Below are 21,330 nucleotides of genomic sequence, written 5' to 3' on the forward strand. Positions count from 1 at the left end.
TAAGGGGGGGGTTGAAGGGGTTCTGACACCCCCCGAAATTTTTTCATGCTTTAACTTTTCGGGTGACACTAAAATACTTTCACACCTTCACAGCGACCACCAGTTGCCAAAGTTAGCCATTCTACACACAAACACCCCCTGAAAAAAATTCCAGGGTACGGCCCTGGCTGCAAACTTATGCTCATGGAGCCACCACTGAGTGCATCCTAGCTCGACCAAATGGTTGCAGTTTCCTGGAGAGGAAAGCCAAAGCTTAAATCCAGGTGAATAGTCCTTGTGTCAGTTGCTGTTGTGAGTGAAAAAGTGGAAACAGCCACAGCTTATCTGTGGTGGGACTAATGATGTGTACCTCCCAGCTGTTGCCAGAAAGAGAACGCTCTTGGCAGAGGTAATTTGAAACATAGATATGATACCTCTAGTGCGGGCTGCGACCCCTGGCTTGTTGGCTTACAAGATTTGTCTTTCTTTAAGTACAACGGCCATGTAATACCTCCCCCCCCCCTTTTTTTTTCGTCTGCAGTCTTTCGGGGTGTCGTAAAAAATGCAAGGAGGGCTTTCTCTCCCCATCTCTTTTTCTGGAAGCAATTCTTTTGTGAGAAATGCTTGATAATATATGATTACATGGTATAGGGATTACCTAGTTTAGCAAGAGAGAGAAAGAAGCGAGGAAACGCAGGGAGTTTAGCAAGACTCTCGACAAGATAATGGCTTAGTCCAGAAAAAGTTCTTTGAAGTTGAATACCCCAGTGGTGCTTTCAGAAACAGTGTCTATCCAACATTAACTGCATGTAAAAATTGTTTAGTTGGTTGGTGTGATGGAATAATATAATGATATAACTTTTTTTCATATCGCTTGTAAGCTGTAGCCCACTTTGGCAGTTCTGCACAGCTGCTGTCACTTCAGTGAACAAGGAGACCTATTGCGCCACCTGCCATAGGGCATGGCATGTCACTGGCTCATTGAAAGTTGTTTCTCAAACTGTAGAAATGAGTGGTGGGCTCTCCAAAGCAGGAGCAATATTGCAGATGCACTCTGTCGTTTTGGATCATGATTGCAGAGTGTCCCTGTGGACAAAAAGGGTTGCAGCTTTTTGACGGCTAAACCACATAATGCCAAAAGGAAAGAGTTTTCATGGTTACAGTTAATATGTGCTGCAGTTTTTCATTACAACCACCAACAACAGCCTATGTTTAAGTGGCAGAAGCCAGTGTTGCATTGTGCCACGGACCTGCAAGATTGGGTAGGATCTGTCCTGTGTTGCTTGCACGTGTTACTTGTAATCAGTATCAACAGTGGAGTTGCAAGTTGTCGTGGTTATACACAAATAAATTGAACAAGAAAATGAAAGTGTTCCTTTCTTTCTACTGGATGGTTTTACCTAGGCAACTATGGCCAATTTCTGTTATTGTTAACATTTTGTACATAGTGGTATATTAATCTTGCTTATTAAAAAAGCCTTGTTCTGTCCAGTTTCTCCAGTTTCATGGATGTGAAATGTGCTGTACTGCCATTTTAACATCATAAAGCTCGACGTATCAGTTTTCGTATGTTGAGTTTCATACTTCAGTATTTTTATTGAAGCAGAGGAAATTCAACGCAAAACCCAAAGTAGCATTTATGACCCCGATTTTTTTAATTGCAATAGTTTAGCAAAAGAATTATTAATTAAGTCTCCCATTTGTTAGCCAAATAGTATTTTGTTTGGTTTTTACATGAGCATTCTATCCATGCCCAGAAATGATGGTGAACATATTGTTCTAATTTTCCTCTATGTGTTAAGGCCTCCGCGATTTTTGGAACTAAGAGCACGTGGGGGTACTACTGCAATTAAGAGTTGATCATAACACACCAATTCGTACTGTTTGTGCTATGTGGTATTCAATGTCATTAATCTTGTATTTTTCAGTGCTGTGTGGCAGCATTCATTTGGTTTGTCCCCTACACTAACATGTTCAGTGGGTGCTGCATTTAGCTCTTCACTTCATTGGGTAACCATGATAGCATCTGCACACCACCATTTGTTTCACAGTTTGTGCACGAAGAGTTTGCAGTATTTATTGAACTTGTGGGCGACGGCACGCAGGGCTCTTGCATGGGGTGCATGTTTGTACAAGTCAGAATCCGTATCGAACTGGGTTTAACTACCTAGTTCATCAACAGCAGGGAATATAAATGGACTTTTAGGAATTTACTAACGTGCTTATGTGTTTTTCTTCAACACCACTAGGTGCTACCCTATTTTGTGATGCTCAACCTGGGAGGAGTGCAAGGACTCCCTGGGCTCTTTGTGGCTGGGATTTTCAGTGGAGCTCTGAGTACAGTCTCGTCAGCTGTAAATTCCTTGGCGGCTGTTTTGCTAGAGGACTTTGTGAGGCCCTTTTGCATTTCACAGAAGACTTACGACAAGCACGCATCACTCATTCTCAAAGTTCTCGGTGAGTACTTTTAGATGTACACTTCCTGTGCAACATGGATTAATTTTACTCGACTCTTTGAACTGTGAAAACATTGTTTGGTATAAAACACTTATATACAAAGGACAAAGACGGGAATGAGAAAGGAGTAGGCTGATGACTGCCTACTCTTCTGAATGCAAACTGTGCAAACTGTGTTAATTCAGTAATAATAATCGTTGGGGTTTTATGTCCAAAAACCACTATATATGATTATGAGGGGCGCCGTAGAGGAGGGCTTCGGAAATTTTGACCATCTGGCGTTCTTTAACGTGCACTGACATCACACAGTACACGAGCCTATAGCATTTCGCCTTCATCGAAAATGCGACCACCACGGCTGGGATCGCACTCGCAGCCTTCGGGTCATTAGCCGAGCACCGTAACCACTGCACCACCGCGGCGAACAACTATCTTAATTCATTACAGTGGAACTCCAATTGTTAATTTAAGGGGACCACGCAAAACTGTCGAATAATCGAAAAACTAAGAATATAGGGAGTGACATCCAGCCTTGCCCCAAAAAATGGGTACAGACTGCCTAGGCCATGGCACAACCCCGAACTTTTTCAAGGAAGCTAGTAGATTACATTACTTTTAAAAATGGCAGCTAAACATTTAATTGAAGAAGGTGTGAACGTATCTTTAATATCAACTTTTAAAAAAATCAAATCCAACTTGAATCTTTCCCATAAATCAGTCCGAGAATTGCCGGCACGTAAGAACGAAACCGAAACTACGTTGGCAACAGCCACCCAGACAACTCGTCGCCATCACAAAAAATGGCGACGGAGCATACTTTGCAGCAAGTGCGCGTAGGATGATTTCATGCGCGACTGAGACTTGTGTGCCTTGTATTTGTTCCTAACGAAGTGCAATTGGTGATGTGCCGCCCTAATATTGAACACTCACATGAAAAGAGAGTTGCACACTGAAGATAGTAGTGTCACGTCATTTTTGAGTGCTTGAGGCCTGCGACTGTGAGTAATGCAAAGAAAGCAAGATCTTCAGTAGCATGTCAACCAGGAAAAGTTCCCATGAGCCAAAATGGCGAAATATCCGGAGCTCTTAGACGAGCTTGCGGACCAGCTTAATCTACTCCGCGTGGATTGAGCTTGTCTAAGTAACGGCCCTGGAACATGCACGCGATCCAGAAGCAATATTGAAGTCAAGAAAACTGGATCGCCGAAGAAAGTGAACTGCCAGGAGAATAAATTTTCCATTCTAATAAGGCAAACTTTACCTGCCTCAGTTTCTCTCTCTTACCTTTTATAGGGGCACGTCAGTTTTATATTGAACAGCTGAGTACACTCATATTTATTTTAAACTCTTGTAAATTTTGTACTTGCTACATTCGAGTTTAAAAAACAGATAATTTTCTAATCGGATGGTGCCACAGAGTTGTCGTAAGATGCGGGTTTGGCGTAAAACAGCGTCGTGTAACCGAGGCCTTTAATACATTATTTCTGTGGGGGTTTTGCCGGGACCGAACCAATTTGTCATAAAATGCGGGTCGTCGCATAACTGGTTGACGTATAATCGAGGTTCTACTGCATTTGTTATGGATGATAACATTTAAAAGACTCCAAGAGGACACAGTGGATGCGTGTGCACATAGCCAAGCTCCATCTTGGGAACAGGAGCAAGGTTACATTGGCCTACACTTACCACACTGCAGCTCCACTATGTCAGTATGAGACGATGGACTTCGTTGTAAATATTTCAAACCTATCAGTGGCTATAGTGGATACTAACATTTAAACATTTATTTATTTATTTACAGATAGTGCAAGTCCTTAAAGGGACACTAAAGAGAAACAATGAATCGGTTTAGATTGATAACTTGTACTTTGAGAACTATAATGTCGTTAATTTCACCATCATAGGTGTATCAATAAAGGAGAAAATGAAGTTCAAAGTCTCATTTTGAAATTTCGCACCAAAATCTTCATGCGTGACGTCACAGATTTTAACACTTTCCTGTCCGCTTGAAAATAGGCCATTTTTGGGTACTCTAGTAAACAGTTTTTCTACTGCCACACCAAATTATTGATACTACAATATATGGTGCTAATCTGTAGAACAAGGAATGTGCTTTCTAATGGCATTAAATTTAAAGCAAACATTGCTAAAAAGGTTTGCAAAAAAAAACTTTGATAGGAAAACTTTTAACAAAAACGAGAACACTCTGTAAATAAATCAATGCTGCTTTGCACCAAATGAACATAAAAAAATTGCAAAATATACATTTTCACCACAAATGTCATATCCAAAATTGCTGAAAATATAAGCATTCTGCGTGTGTCCGTTGTTTAAATACAAAAGAAAACGTTGGCCCAAGCCGCTATAGTGCCACCGCGCAATGCAGTTACATGATGTGGTGAAGCACAGGTTTGCGCAGCATGCCTTGCAGAAAACATTCATTTTCTGTTCTGTTTTTGGCCCAAGAGTATACATCCATGCATGTTCATTAGTTGTGTCTCACGTCTCGGTGAAATGCCGCGCGGCACTATGGAGTGCAATGGCGAAGACCACTGCGGGTCCCCATCTCGCGCTAAACTCCACTCGTTGAGCAGCCACTGGCAAGCGATCCCGCCCAAACGGTGTTGACACCCTGAGGTAACAGTTGTGACCTTTAGAACACGCCGAATATCTTTAGAACGGAGCGCGGCCGCGACCACTCGGTTCGGAGATCAAAACGAAAGTTACCGGCGGATACCTGTTGACGTTCCACAGCTGTTCGACACACTTTCGCTGTCTGTGCTGCTCTCCGATGAGTCAAAATCATCTTCTGGGTCTTCGCTGCTGCCATCATAAAAAAATTGTGAATCATACTCGTCGGAATCGGCTGAAATTTGCCGTTTCATAGAGGCAGGCGCGTGCGATGTCGACGCCATCTTTGAAGCTACGAGCGTTCGTCCCTCTCGACTTAAAAGGCAGTTCAAAGCTCCCTCTGCGGCGGAAAAAGTAAATGACAAAGTGGAACTAAAAAACCAGTGCCTGTTTTATACGATCGATCACGTTAGCTGTCCGTAAGCGCTTCTAACACAGCAAAATTTTAAGTTGAAAACCATTGATAGTGGGTTATCGATGGGCATAGGCACGGACAGGAAAGTGTTAAAGTGTATTTATCGTATTTTGCACCCATTGGCTCAACAAAATTCCCTCAAACTTGGTATTGTTAACTGCATGGCCCCCTCAGAGGACAGTGTACTTCATTTTTACCGTTTAGGAACTACGTAGGCCCTAGTAGGCGCCGTCAAAATATGTAACGTCACGGCGAATGGTGCAGAACTTCAAGGTGGCGTCGCCACCCACATGTTCTTTTTGTGCGATTTCTCGCTTAGCAAGCGTCTTCTCGCAGCAAGTGTGGTGTTTTTGGTATCGTGGAAGAGTAGTTTACTGATACGAGAAAAATCGTTTTGCTCTTTAGTGTCCCTTTAAACAGCTTTATTACAGAAGTGAAAAAATCAATATATAACAGTGATCAATCTGGAATCAAAACAATTATTTTGTGCAGTCAAAATGAACGGGTGTAGGCACAAAATTTATAGCACAAAAAGACATATAAGCAGATAAAACAGAATTAGAATTGATCCATGTGGCCTTCTGAAATGCTTCCTCTCCCTGACAATCTTTCAGGATTTGTAGCCCATGACTTCAGCTTCCTTAGTCTTGCACGTTCAGTTAGGCTGTGGTGAGGCTGGGTTTACTGACGTGAAACAGAGATTCTCAGTTCAATTTAAGATTGGTAGCCTGCAAAAGTTTTTTTCTCTATGCTGAATTTTTCTTATTCATTCATTTAATTGGCTTATCATACTCCATGCTTCTCTTCCTGCATGACTTTGTTGCAGCTTTCTTCTTTGGCGTCCTGTGTGTACTGCTGACGGGTTTGGTGGAGCAGCTGGGAGGCGTTCTGCAGGCGTCCTTTATGATCTTTGGAGTGGTGGGTGGCCCACTGCTCGGAGTCTTCACACTAGGTTTGCTGTGTCGCAGAGCCAATCAAGAGGTGCGTTATCTCACGACCCCATTTTCCTCCCTGTTGGTCCCTATTGCTTTTTAATTTGCTGATGCTGCACCACTCCAGGTCCCCAAAATTATTCTGGAGTTCTTCCAGTACTGTGGGCCTCATAGCTATACAGTATAACCTCATTACAACAGACCTTCATAGTGAAGAGGATTTTGGTCTGTTGTAAAGGGAGTATGTAAAATCCAAGTCCTGTTACAACAGACTTTTATGTAAACGCTGAATGGGTCTGTTATAACCGGAGAGAATTACTAGTCACAAACGTGGTCTTATTTTTAACGGGGGACCAAAAAAAAAATGCGATTTTCGGAAAATCGCATTTTCAGTTTCTGTAGTCCATTTTCTATCTGATTCCAAAATATCTTCACTAAAAGCTATGTAGAAGTGCTATAAAATTTTTTTTTGCATCTGCCGACTTGGCGAAAATTGCGGAAATAGCAAAAAAAAAAAAACTTTTTTCAATATTATAGCTCGGCACCGGCGCGACCGGGCGCCACCATTTTGGGCTCGTCGTAAAAGCATTTCTCCGGGCTCAAGTTCTCTGTTTCAGCTATCTCCTCCATTCAGTAACAAGCATACAAAAGAACATGTTTGAAGTTCAATCCAAGACCTCCGATTGCCTGCTTCTGGCGTGATGCTCGCATCGGGATCGTCGTCTCCTGCTTGTGCGTCGCGAGGTCGTGGCGGTCGAAAATTGCGCTCGCGTTCGCACTCGTTCTTGGTTCACGGGTCGATGATAATTTAGAACGCTTTAGTTTGGCAGCTGCAAGCGGTAAACTCAATCATCAGATTACGATAGCGCGCCACACTCGTCACGAACATCGCAGACGTGCGTAGAACATCGCAGATGTGCGACTGTAATAGCGTTGACTCATTGGACCCGCTGTCAGAGGTTCTTCTTATCAGCACTTCAAAACTTATGACGAAGACCACCGCGGGACAACTCATTGTACTCGCAATCGAGCATGACGTACTTTGAAACATCGGGCACCGCGGCCACGCACATCGCAACCGAGCTTTCCACTCGATGTCGTGGCTAGGCCTAACTCCACTCACGGTGCCGATGTACGAGACAAATCCGAACTTTGCAGGCAAGAACATCGCGCTAGCGGACACGTGAAAGCGAAGAAGCCACAATGTCCTTCTTCGCAAGCAACGAATCGCATCGCCCACTGGCTCCTCAGAACCGCGGATGGGCATTTTGCGCATCGGCAGTGGACCCCCCGGCCAAGCTCGCGGCACAGCGGCCTCTCGGAAAAGCGGTGGCAGCGGCTGGCAATTTCGCGCGTCAGCGTCCCAAAACGCAACACCACGCACACTGCGTGCCGATTTTTGTCGCTGCAGCTAGGCATAGCTGATCACTGACAGACCGGAGATTGGCGGCCTTCGTTCTTAAATCGGTACGTCGATATTCGCGGCGCGCTGTTCCCGTCCCGAAAGTATGCTAAGCGATGTTTGAAGTCGGAAGTTAATGAAATGGGTATGTTCGTGGTAGAAAAGTCCACTCTAAAGGAGTCCTGACCACCTTGCTGGCCTGACATTTTAGTCAATTATATCCGAATGTCCGTTGTATACGAAGCTCAATCAATGGAGCAAATACAGAGGTCGGCATAACGCCGCAAATTGGTATGTAGTATCCGAATGTCTGTTGTAAACAGATCCGTTGTAACGAGGTTATACTGTATTGCAGTAAAAGTGCAGAGTTTAATTTATTGAGCTGTTGCTAACATTTGTGCACCGTAACAGCCAACTTGTCCATCGCTTTTGTCATGCCATTTTCTACACACCGACCCTTTCCTCCTGACGTGAAGCTAAAGTTGTATTTAAAGCTGCACAAGTGCTAGGTCTGGCCAGAGAGTGAAAAGCAAGGCTTTTTATTCGCAACCTGTAATCTGTGGCAGGGAATATATACTGTGGAAATCAAGAGCTCCCTCCCCTTTGGCACCTCGTTTCCCAGCTAGCACGTGTGCCGGCCCCGTGTGGCTGGAGCACAGGCACGCTAGAACGTGCCACTGTGCTCTCCTGTCCTCAATGGCCGCCATTGACAGCCCCCTCTCCACTTTGAGCTCGCTGCTGCCTGGCGCTTGCTCGCCACATGCTCTCACACCTGCAAAGAGGAAGTCATGCGCTGCCCTTGCAGACGACTTCTTGTTCGCGCGTTCAATGGCTGCCCTTTGTGTGGTAACAGTCGTGCCGCAGGCAAGCGTACTCGATCGGTCTTGCAGAGTTGACCAGTACGGCCCGCAATCCTGTGATTGTTGCACTGTGCTGCATCTTGGGTTAATGTTTGTTGACGGCCTGCCTCTAGCGCCTTTTCTGCGCCGTGTCATAGAGTCGACGAACCTGGCTGTAGCGTCTTTGTGTGCCACGGTGGTGGAGGAACGTTGCGTTCCGTCACGTGGCGTTCATGGGGTAAGCTTCGTGCAAGTCTATCACCATAATACATATTGCATTAGTGCAGTGAAAAAATTTCTGGTGAGCCAACAAGTACTTGTGTCAGCTTTGATTTGCGTAACACCTACTATTATACTGGCTGGTCTAGTGAGCTGCATGTGTCAGTCTCATGAATTGGGCCAAGTGGAATGTTTGCATGCAAGCATTACCTTACAGGCCATGGTGCAATGCAGAGTTGTACGTACGTGTATTTTCCACTCCTTTTAACGGTGTTATGCGTGTGGTTTTTTTCCACACTGAGGTTGTAACGTGGATAGCACCTACATCTTTGTCTGCTGTCAACATGCAGTTTCTATTGGTAAAATTAACTGATAGGAACAACCTTTGTCATTTTCTTGTATTTGCAGGCGGCACTGTCTGGTCTTGTGGCAGGCCTTGTGATGGGTTTCTGGATCGCGATCGGTGCCACCGTGTATGGTCTAAAGCCCGAGAGCCTTCCTCTCCTTAATGACAGCTGCCCGGTGTCGTCAAATGTCACAACTGCCTTGACAACCACCGTGTCTTATGTGTCGGAAAATATAACCACAGCTGCAGTGAGCATCCCTACTGAAAGCACAGTGTCAGACAATGCGACATCTGTGGGAGTCATCACCGGTGAGAGGTAGGCATTAAATGGCAATCTTCCAAGCAAATTGTGTTACAACAATCTGTACAAATGTGCCTTCTAAATCGGTATTCATGCAACAAATAAATCTGCTTGCAGCATCATGTAACATTGTGCAGGCGGCATATGTGTGGTACATGGGTAAATAGGTGGTACCTAAGTAGGTGGGAGCACAAGCATTGTGAACTGATTATACGGACAACTCCTGCCGAACCCATTGGCATGACACATGTATTTACAACAGGCCACTTTTAGTTCCTCTTGTTAGCGCTTGTTTGATGTTTTACTCAAATGCACATCTTAATCTGTGAGCAAACAAATACTTAATTTGCGGTAATGGAGACTGTCTGTAATCTTGCATGTTCGGTTTTGTTACACTAGTCGATTAGGTCCTCATTGAAATAAATGTGGCAAGATTTTACATTTATACCTGACTAAATCCGATGATTTGCCATATTTGTGTTTGTTTGACAGTCCATGCAGATTACAATGTAGCTTGGATTCGCATACAACATATTTTGCCATATAACGGAGTAACAGGCTAGTGAACCTAATAAATACATTTTTAGACTAATTTTGTCCGGATAGTGTTTATAGTACAACATATACCTTGTTATGGCGATGAACTTGTACGATGGTGCACTACACACAACTAGTTTCATCCACTTGTGGAATGTATGGAAATGCACTTATACATACACACTAATAAGTGTTTTGCAAAGCAATAGCCCATTAGTTAATACAGAGCTTTCAGGGCAAACATGTGATTTACTGGCACGTACAGGGTTCTCTTTACTTCAAAGCTGTTGTAGCATACAGCAACAACTTGTAGGTTTGGGCAAGTTGATCCATCTTGCAAATAACTTGAAGTAATGCGAAAAAACAAGGACAACGAAGGAACATACACAAGCGCTACTCCTGTATGTGTGTGTTCCTTCGTTGTCCTTGTTTTTTCGCGCTGCGTCAAGTTGTAGCATACAGTGCTTCAAAAAAAGCTGCAAATGATTAAGAGAACGCTTTACTTCATATCACATTACACTCAAACCCCGACGTAACGAAGTAAATGAAAAATAGTCTTGTCATAGATAGTGTTGTGGATGCATGTTTATAACGAATTTTCGGATATAACGAAGTTATTTTCGTGTCATATGTGACTTTGTTATAATGAGGTTATAGTGTAATTGGAATGTAGAAGATTGCAGTACATGGCATTGAGATTACATAGTAGCCCTTGACGTGGTTGAGGTGTCTCGCGTGCAGTGCACTGGCAGCAAGACATGTGCTCAGAGTTGAACTAACCGCACGCACTGCAGCTGTCATTCACACGCAGGTTTTACAGGGGCCGTTGGTTGTTACGAATGATAAAACAAGGGCACTCAGTTTATTGTACTGACCACTGTTCTGTGTGAGAAACAGCTGGTGGCCAATGTTTGTTTATTGGTAGTGGTGGTGATGTGCTTGTGTAAAGCAGCTGGAATGACAACTTCCCACCATTTTGCTAGCCTGTAGTTTTGTGGCTGTACTGTTGTAAATGCTCTAACCATAAAATGGCTGGCACCAAGGCACCGTATCACGTGGTTGTGCAGTTACCACGTAAATTCCTTTACCCAATGTTTTATTTTTTTCACAGTCACCTTCAGGAAAGTTTGGAAAGTTTGAGTATAAAACAGACCTCTCTTGATAGCTGATGGGCAATGTCAGTTTGAGTTCACTGTATAATGGGCCTTATGGTTAGTTTCTACATTGTCTGCAAGTTCTGCTGTACTCAGCTTTGTTTCTTTTGGCACTGCAGGTACATATTGCCTCTGTACCGTCTGTCATACCAGTGGTACTGCGGCTTTGGCTGGCTGGTCGTCGTCGTGGTTGGCATTGTAGTCTCATTGCTGACGGGAGGTGCCAAGGACGTCGACCCTTGCTGCTTGAGCCCGTTGGTTACAAGGAATTCCAGCTGTCGTCAACGGTCCTGGTCGTTGGGCAGGGTGCGACATTCATCTGTCGCAAGTTCACAGGCATGCACGCTTTCTTGAGACTAGTGCTGTCTCTCACTGCTGCCTTACTAACTACATACACATTATAAATTACATTTGGCTGGCCTCCTAGGCTAGTGCTGCATCTTCACAGCTTGATAAAAAGTCTGATTTGTATCATGAAGTTTATTGGATTTGCCTTCTTTAACTGAACCAGTTCACGGCATGTGCATATTGCCATTTGCATTAGGGCACTGTTGAAACACAACTAATGCATGTGTGGTACATCTGCATAGCGCAAGGTGTAATGTTGAATGCCAATAAAATGAAGTTGCCGCCATAATAAAAGTTTAAATTCCCCCTTTACTGCCCGTAAAAAAATAATGCAAAAGAATCTCTTCAGAATAAATGATTTTCCTGGATGAAATTCTGCTTCAACAAAGTTTTGACAAATGCAAGTGGATATGGAAGGGGCACTTGCTTAGTACTATTACCCCGAAGTTCCAATTGCAGCTCCACAATTTCATGAGGCCTCCTAACTCCCTTTGCAGTGTGGCCATGTTGCAAGACCTGTGTGTTCATCTGAGATGCATTGTCTGATACCATATTCACATCCAGATTATTTTGTTTGTCCAGAGAGCTAATTGGCAGCAAATTGTCCCTCCATCACCATGTAGCTGGCAGATTTGACGTGGATACGGGCAACGGTAGAATCACTTGTAATCCTCAAGAACTTCCATTATGTTTGTGACATTGTGCACGCACTGCACCAAGTCTGAAAGAAACTACTGCTCTTCAGCACCGTCATCGCAATCATGGATAAAGACTGTGCCGTTCTGAAGGCACATGTGCGTCCAGTGCGCACCAAGTTGGTGCAAAGCTACAGTTTGTTGCAAATGCTGCCGACAGGGTGGCGGTCGCTGTCGTCAATATCACAGATGCCAAACACAACTCTGAAAGCATGCACTTGGCCAACAAGTCAAAACAATGCCACTTTACACAACTACTGAAAACAAAACCAAGGTCACAATCAATGTGATCTTGGATAGCGATCACAGATGATGACTTCGCGCTTCTAAAGGCATGTGTGCAGCTGATTCGCGTAGTCAAAATGAAACTAATATTTGCTGCAATGGCTGCTGATAAAACAGAGTAGCTATTGACATGATCATGGGTAGTAACCATGCTACTTAGAAGACATGCAGCCAATGCAGTGATAATTGAAGGCAATGAAGACACAGAACACTTACAAATAAGGCGTGAAGCATTTCGCCTTTCTGCTGATGACTAGGGCAGTGCAGGCTCTTGACGCTTTGTTTTCATTGGCTGCTAGCACAGCATTGTGGTGCACATTTGCAGTGCCTCACGCTTTGCATGCTGCAGGGGTCATCCTAACAATAACTTGGGGCACAGCCATGCATGTATGTCAAAATTAACACGAGTGTGATGTCATTCAATAATGTGCTTGATGTGACCAGAGGATGAATCAGAATTATTTAAATTTCCAAATTTGTATGGCTTGTATATATAATATTTTAGAGCAGTGAAATTCTGCAGTGAATTTTTGTGCCTGTTGTTGTTGTACTAACAGGATTCGACTGTATATTGTTTACACTGCACAAGTACACTTGTGCAGTGTAAACTTGTGCGTTATCCGAAGGTTGCAGATCCAGTCCCTGCCGGCAGCAAGTTGTGTTTTCGCCACTTTACTTTCTTTACGTTTACAGTCGATCCCGGATATATCGAACTTGGATATATCGAATTATTGGCTATATCGAACAGTTGAGAAATCCCCTTGAATTTCCCATGCAAAAGTATGGGGTTGGTGTGCACGTATATCGAACTCCCGCACAGCGAAACATCCGCTATATCGAACGCTGCCCCGCGCCGAAGCCCAGAAAGTGCATTTTTCCTAACAACTATTGATCATTTTTCGGCCGCGTTCTTGTAAGTTCCAATCCCTCGTCGCGCGCAGGTGACGAAATTGCGTTGCTCTAGTTCGTTGCGCAGCGCTTGTCAGTTCACCGGTATATTTGACGCGCGGTTCGCAGGTTCTAACGCATGGGCTAGTGTTTTTCAAAGAGGCTGATTGCCGAGGGCACCAAAATGAGAATTCGAAGTGACTTGGCAGCCTTGTAACGCTTGCATTCCCTTCCTTGTCTTTTCGCGCACGATGGCATGCGGGCCCGCAAAGCATGGCCTTCGAGATCCACAACCTCGTGACGTATTTTTAGTGTTTTCGGTTTTAAAATGCAGATCTCAGAGGCTACGCTTTTTTTCGCATTTCTCGCCAAAGTAGCGGCTGCCGTCTGCAAAGCCACAAGTGCCATCGACGGTGGAGAAATGTTTCTTCGTGCAGCGTTGTCTCTTGCGGAAATGTGTACTTCGCGCTTTGTTCTTGATAAATCGTCGTTCGGGAGTCGAACTAAGCATTGTCCCGCTCGTAGCGATAAAAATGATGACCGGTGCTTGGAACGACGTCAAGTTAAGCACCGTAGCGCACTGTTTCCTTACGACCCTTGGTGCCAGGTGACGATTTCGGGCGCGTCATGACCGCCGACTACGGCGTACGGTGCGTCAGTGAATTTTGCGACTTAGCGTTTCCGGGCGCCGTATCGAACGGGAGCACAGCGAGTGATTTCATCGGTGCAGATAACGACGTAGTTGTTTCTTACTGCATCGATGCCGAGATCATAGCTGACGTTGCCGGTGCTGCGGAAATGGACCTGTGCAGTTTGAAGATGCCAGCCGCCGTTGCCACCGCTAAACCCTTTACCGCGCTACAGAGCTCGCATCAGCGTTCAGCGTCGATCACCGCAGTTGTGGCGGAAGGTGCTGAATTTGCTTATTTGGAAAGCTTCAATAATATTGACGATGACTTGATGAATTCACGGTGCGCAAGAAGCAAGACAAGTTGGCGGACTTTTTTCATACGAAATAAAGTGCGCTAACTTGCAAAAGAAGTTCTCGCCTTGTTCTTTAGCATATGTGAGCGAATCGTCATGTTCGCGCTTTTTACGATTTCAGAAAACTGTGTCGTGGCCTGCAGTGCTTTAATTAAAGCCTTACATACGCATATTTCGTATTTCGAATTATCGATATATCGAACTATTTCGCGGTCCTCTTCGAGTTCGATATATCCGGGATCGACTTATATCATAATTACTGCAATACAGTTAAAACAGTACAAATAACATTCCCCACACCTTCCTTGGCTTCCTTATCTGTCGGTTTTCATTAAGCTTGTATCAACAAAGAAATGAGCCCTTGAAATTCCCTTCTTTTGATCACTCTGTAGGATGCTAATATTCAAGTGTCTGTGGTACGAAGCACGTTCATCCATTTTGCACTGTTCCTTTTCCAGATTCCCATGGCTGCGATCAAAGAATAGCATCTGTTGCAAACAGTGCCTCACTCAAGCGCCAGCAGAGGAGAAACTTGCAGCAGCAAGTCAACGGTTTTATTTTTCACTCTCACTAGGGCAGGGCTCAGAATTCACTTTGGGATATGCCATGTATTCATGTGGTGTCTAGGAACACCCCTGTCAGATTTTTTTTATTATGTATACACATTCTATTATTCTTTTATGTACATTAAGTTGCGGTACAATGCCTGTGTCATTTTTAAAGTATTGGGGCATCGTTTTACTCTTTTGTGCTGACAGTGCCGTTCTTTTGTTAAGTGTTTTAATTGGCATGTGGCCTGTCGTGGTTACTTTTTTTTTCGGTTTAATTTTACTTGCTTGCCATCAAACATCAACATTTCTTGTTATTTTCAATCATAGGAAGCTTGCAGTGGTGATTATGTTTCAATGTAGTGAACGAACTACAGATCTCATATTTTGCAGACATCTAGGAGTGATGCACAGATCTGTGAAGCACACATTTTGGGCTTTGCTGGACATGAAACTTATCCGAGTCTTCCATGCCAAGTTGAGCAGAGGCAGAAGTGATTCAATGCAGTTTTTAACCTTCCTTTCCTCCCTAGCCAACTGTTGTTGTTATTGCTGTCGGTATGTTTACAGTGTTTCCAGTAGATGCCGTCCTTGTATAGTCATGAAAAGGGCTGATGTATTGGTGCGTAGACAAGTGTTGGTGCTAGTTTGCTGTTATTGCCAGTCTTTATGCTAAAGCTGAGCCGCCTTGTAGAGGAATTGTAGACATGAAATGTGTTACATGCCTGGCATCTCAATGATGTTTGTTGTTGGAGTTGGACTCTCGAGAGTAAGTTAGAAACTAAGCTTAAAGTGCTTTTCAGAGCTTCAGAAGAAAGGTTGGAATGTTGTTCCCTTTCACATCCAGTATTGAAAGATGTTTGTATTGCCCCTGGGGCTAATTATGCAGTGATGTGAAAAGTAACTGTGCCATTGTGTTCTCACAGGTTCAAACATCTGAGCTCGAGGAATTAATGACGTAGATGCTTGCTGGAAGTTACAGTGGATGGCAGTCATCACAGTGGCTTGAAAGATGTTCTCAGTTCATCAGAGGGCCTCAGTTGCTTGTCATCAAAAAAGCAGAGGTGTGGTCTAATTTAGGAGAGGCTGTAGTGCAATGGAACAGACACAAAAAAAAAAAAAATGATGAGACAGGCTGGACCTGCAACCAATCTTTATTATTATTTGCAACTCTGGTACTTAATCTTAATTTATTTTCTGTTTTCCTTCATCTGTATTGCATTGGGCTCAATTTTTTCCGAAACACAGTGCATTTAAAAACAATGATCAAAGGTCTTTTCAAAGTCACTGTTGTTCAAAATGGCATTCAGTCAAGCATCCTCTTGTGCACAGACCTGTTGTGAAACGTTGTCATTTAGAAATGGATGTGATGACGTGAAGAGGTTCTTGGGATTTTGTGGAAAAGGCATTTTGTTAAAAGGAACACGCTTGGGGCACTGGCTTTTTTTTGCTCTTCAGAAAGCTGTGTGCATGTTACTTAGTTGCAATATGTACATTTGCGTAGTTCAGCTGCCGTCTTTTGAGAGAAGACCCCGCGGTGTGTGTTCGTTGCAGGATAACAAACTACACCCTTCAGATCACTGTCAGAAATCCGAGCAGTGTCTGAAACATTCAGTACATATACACTAACTTATTTTACACATTCCGCCTGGAAGTGCACCGTTACATGGTTGGGACTTTTTTGGGGGGAGGAGCATAATGTGAAAGTGCAATATGTTTTGTAGGTGAGATTTCACTGTCTGGACATGCTCCTCTTTCATTTTAATCCCTTTTCGAGGGGTTAGCTCACTGGGGTCATGTCAGCCATATTTTCAGTGTAGGTATCACTTATTATTGTAAGTGCATTAAATGCTCGCATGTTGAAGATGCTGTGTGTATTCCAGGAATGGTTTCTTATGGTTTCCAGTGCGGTGAAAGATCCGTTACACACACGTGTGCTTGTCAGCTGTGATAAAGTTTTGGCACTGTGCAGCGTGAAATCTACAATACAATAACGTCAGGGGATGTTCCCACGAAAAATACGAAGAGAAGGTGTTTTATGTGGTAGGCTGTGTTCGCTGTTAGTTTTCAGCCTTTTTTTTTAAATTGTGATTCAAGTTTCATTATTCATGTTATGTTGTTTTAGAAGTTTAGAACATGGTGGTCCTCTTTCCCATAGTGTTAACACTGCTGTATACAAATGTTAATTTTAAATGTGTTGCTTTGGCTTTGCTCAGTGTTGGAGCACAACTCCTTGTTTATGACACAGGTTGAACAAACTTGCTTGGTGGCTGCTACTGTTTGTGGCAGCTATCACCACAGCAACCATATCAGTGAGTCTTGAAGCTTCGTTATTTGTAAGGGTCAGGAATTGGGTAATAGAATCTGACGTTATATAATCAAGACTTCTTTATAACATGTATTTTCAAGTGGTGTGCTTTTGATCTCTATTCATGGGCGTGTGTGAATTTTTCCAGTGGTTGTGAAGATCCAAAATCATCTCTAATGTTTCATTGAACATGTGAACAAAGAATGAAATTAAATTATTATACTCTAATGCAACAGTATTGTGCATTTATGTACCTTATTATTACCAAGTTATCAAAACAATTTTATTTGCCAGGTTCTGCAAACTAGGTGATTAATGTTAGCTGTCACATTAATGTAAGTTACTGCTTGTTACTTTTACAGTGCACTGGTGGCTGGGAAATAGTGTTCCTTTGCAGCCGCTACTACGAAGTATATTGCTATCATCTGATTTCTCAAATTGCTATGCACTACTCCTTACTGGCAACACCAATGCATGTGGGTGTGCCATTATGTTCCTGTTTCAAACCTCAAATTTGTCGTGCAATGCTGCAGCAAACAAAAAGTGATAAAAGAGGCAATGCCTGCACCAGATTCTCAAAGGTGACCACATGGCTCAACAGTGCCACCTCGCTGAAAATACATATCTGCTTCAGGAACAACGAAAGAAGGGGAATCTTTATCGAGGGTCTTTTTTGTTGCAACCAAGTGACAGACACTTGAGCCAATGAAGGCATAGGGGACATTACTTGTTGTTTTTAACTGTAGTGTAATAATTTTCATATAAATTCCTTTTTCTTTTTTTGCTTCGGGAAGGTGCCTTGCGTTACCAGGCTGTGCTTAACACCTTTGATTTTGTGTATCTTAAGCGACGAATAGTGATCAAGAACAGGCGCTGTGTGCTAGAGACATAGTTGCCTTTGCAAGTTCTTTTTTTCTTTTATTCCAGCTCTGCAATTTTTATTTAAAATTGCAACTTACGACACCATAAAAACTATCGTCACATGCTGCATTCTGTGGGAATTTTAGAGGACCCCTGACAGCAAAACGTTTGTTTGACTTTTTTACTGTAATCTGTAGCTTTGTGTCTGGTAATCCCGAAACTGAATTGGTAATGATCTAACGTATCGTATAATTAATGCCAGCATCGTTGACTGCGACCAGTTTTCCGTCGCTTCAAAATGCCCGCCTAAAACCATAAGAAACTAGCGCCCCACAGCGGGGTAGCGCCTAAGACCACGTGCATTCAAGCTTCAGTGTCGTGGAAAAAGCGCAGTTTTCAAATCGGGGCCCATCGCGCAATAGAGAGTGGAACGATGTGTCCAGTCAGGAAAAAGAAAAAGCATTCCTGGCCTAAGCATGGGTCATCGTGGCATATTTTTAAACGAGATGGCTGATGCTCTTCGTACGGTGGCCTCTAGATGGTCCTGTAATGACCATTGTGCCTGATACAGCTTTTATTACTGAATCCAGATTCCGCAAATGTTCCTTACTTCAAGATTCCATGAAAACTAAATTACCAGTTCAAGAATATGGTCATCTTTCTTTTGCTTGGGATAATAAATGGTGTCCCACACACAAATTGGAAGTATCTTTTACAAAATTTCGATGCCATATACCTCCTCTTAATTTTTATTTATACAGGTCTGGTCTGGTGCCATCTCCTCTATGCTTTTACTGTCAAGAACCTGAAAACATCGATTACTTCTTACTTACTTGCCGTCGTTTCACTAGGCTCGGGAAAAAACATTTCGAAATGTTATTCAGAAACTTAAGAATTACTCTTAACTCTGAAAACATTCTTTCCCTTGGGGCATCTTCTCTGGGCCACAGCAACAGGAACGTTTGCTTAGCCGTATGCGAATTTCTTAGGAACACAAGAATTCCTTGTTAATTATTCTCAATCAAAATTTGGCACATCCGACTTCCTCGCGCTAATTCATTGTAATCCATATGATTGGCACATTCCTATTTTTATTAGTACATAAACTAACAAGTCTTCAATTTTTCTATATACCGTACACGGCCGATTAGTTCATTTTCCTTCGTCTAAATTTCCCCACTTTTAACCGCCGGTTTCATGGCCAATCCCCCGTATTGGGTAAGAGCCAAGAATTAAGGGTCAAGCAAGCAGGCAAGCAAGCATCCTGACAACAGAGCGAGAGGGGTTCGCCGAGTGCCAGTCGCGGTATTGTGTGCGCACTCGTGGAACGCCATAAGGGGCCTCGATCTACGTCATACTAGTGGCGATGTCGCGAGCTGCTGCCAACTCAGATGAGCACTCACGCTCATAGGTCGGCAAAAAATTTGGAGCTCAGACTCACTCGTGAAATATATTTTGCCCTTAGAGCTCACTCGGATTCAAACTCGCCAAACGTTTCCTCAACCGGACTCACTCTGACTCAAAGTCAACCAAATATTACTCACCCGGACTCACTCAGAGTCACAGCTCGGTCTGAGTGAGTCGGCTCATGAGTCCGTTAGCGTATTTTTTCGGCCACAGTGTCAATGCTATTTAACACCAATATGTCACATAATCGGTGCTCTACTGGGCGCCTTTTGATCTCGTACCGTCAAGTACGAGTTATCAGAGGTTGTAATTCAGTAAGGGCATTTTTTTTAATTGAACAAGATGACTCAAACGAGATAATTTTATCAAGAACTACCCGTGTAAGAGTCTGCAGGGGGAGGTCAAGGCACCTCCCCCCCAGCATGCAACTCACGCCCCTGATCAATAATATTAAGCTGAATTATGAACGGTAGTGTATTGAACTATGTGTGAGCATGCGTGAGTATAAACGTGTGAGAGAGAGAGAGAGAGAATTAGCTTTATTAAAGGTCCTGAAGGGGCGCCCCTTACGAGGGCCAGCCCAGTCCTGAGGTGGTTGATTCAGTCGTCCATGGTGGCAGGAGAACCGAAGCTAGTGTTTAGCGCGGGACACTGCCACAGCATGTGATTCAAGTCGCACCTTAAATTTTGGCATTTAGAGCATTCTGGCCTTATATCTGGGAGGTATTTGCTGCAGATATAGGGGCTGGGGTAATTGTGCGTTGCAGCAATCCAAGCGTTAATTGTTGTGAGCCGATATAAGGCTGATAGTAATGCTGAAGTTGAGTAGATAGGAGTCCATATGTCGTCAAAAATGTGGAGCTCACTCAGACTCGCTCACGAAATATATTTTGCCCTTATGGCTCACTCGGACTCGGACGCGCCAAACTTTTGCTCAACCGGACTAACGCGGTTAAAAATGTTCTCAACCGGACTCAAATTCACCAAAATATTACTCACCCGGACTCACTCATACTCGTGGCTCGGTCTGAGTGAGTCGACTCATGAGTGAGTTTGCCAACCTATGCTTACTTTAAAAAGCAAATTAAAATATCCTAAAGCTAACGTCCACCACTTATAATCCGTCAGAAGTGTCTACGTATACAGGGCAATCAAACAACACAACCATCCTGAGAGAGAGAGAGAGAGAGAGAACATTTATTTACACCCGTCGAGAATGACGGGGGAGGAGGCTTTGGCCTCTACCCCCGTTCATCCCCTTAGCCGTCAGCCGGAATCCCTTGGGACTCGGCGGCGGTCAGGGCGAGACCGATGACTTTACGTTGTTCTTTGGCATCTTGGCTGCGTAATAAGGCCTCCCAAGATTCTACGTTTCTGCTTGGATCGTTGTAGCAAGGGCACGTCCAGACCATGTGCACTAGACCCGCAGTGCTATTACAGTGCTCACATCGGGAATCTTCCGGGTGCCATTTACTGTACAGGTGAGGGTTTGGAAACACCCCGGTTTGCAATTTTCGCGGTTTCAATTTTGGTGTCGAGGGTCACTTGAATCTTTCGTTAAGTGGTCCATGAAACTATATATATAAACTACCGAAATGCTGCACAGTTTTGTGCTGCAGGGCTACGTGCCTGTGTGGCAAGGCGTGCTGATTCTGTAGATAGCGGAATAGCAAACTGCGTTCAACTTGGCGAGAAACCAACTAAGCAGGGTGTCCCGAAACCCAGAGAAAATAGCCCAGTGTTAAAAGGTTTGCTGCAATTAAAGGAATTCGCTATGCAAGAACACACTGATCC

General features: G+C 43.7%; 1 protein-coding gene across 6 annotated transcripts in view; it reads left to right on the plus strand.

The window, feature by feature from the left end:
* LOC119388195 (putative sodium-dependent multivitamin transporter) overlaps positions 1-21,330 on the plus strand; it is a 59,280-nt gene that overhangs the window by 28,344 nt on the left and 9,606 nt on the right. For 4 of the 6 annotated variants that reach the window (XM_049413859.1, XM_049413860.1, XM_037655852.2 and 1 more), the window contains exons 8-9: positions 2,229-2,436; positions 6,309-6,463. In XM_049413859.1, coding sequence (XP_049269816.1) covers positions 2,229-2,436; positions 6,309-6,463 — 363 coding nt within the window. Of the gene's footprint in view, positions 1-2,228; positions 2,437-6,308; positions 6,464-9,282; positions 9,537-11,331; positions 11,519-14,870; positions 16,956-21,330 lie in introns of all 6 variants that reach the window. The other 2 variants (XR_007415518.1, XM_049413858.1) reach the window with 2 other exon arrangements.

Source organism: Rhipicephalus sanguineus, chromosome 3, assembly GCF_013339695.2.
Source record: "Rhipicephalus sanguineus isolate Rsan-2018 chromosome 3, BIME_Rsan_1.4, whole genome shotgun sequence".
NCBI classification, from domain to species: domain Eukaryota; kingdom Metazoa; phylum Arthropoda; class Arachnida; order Ixodida; family Ixodidae; genus Rhipicephalus; species Rhipicephalus sanguineus.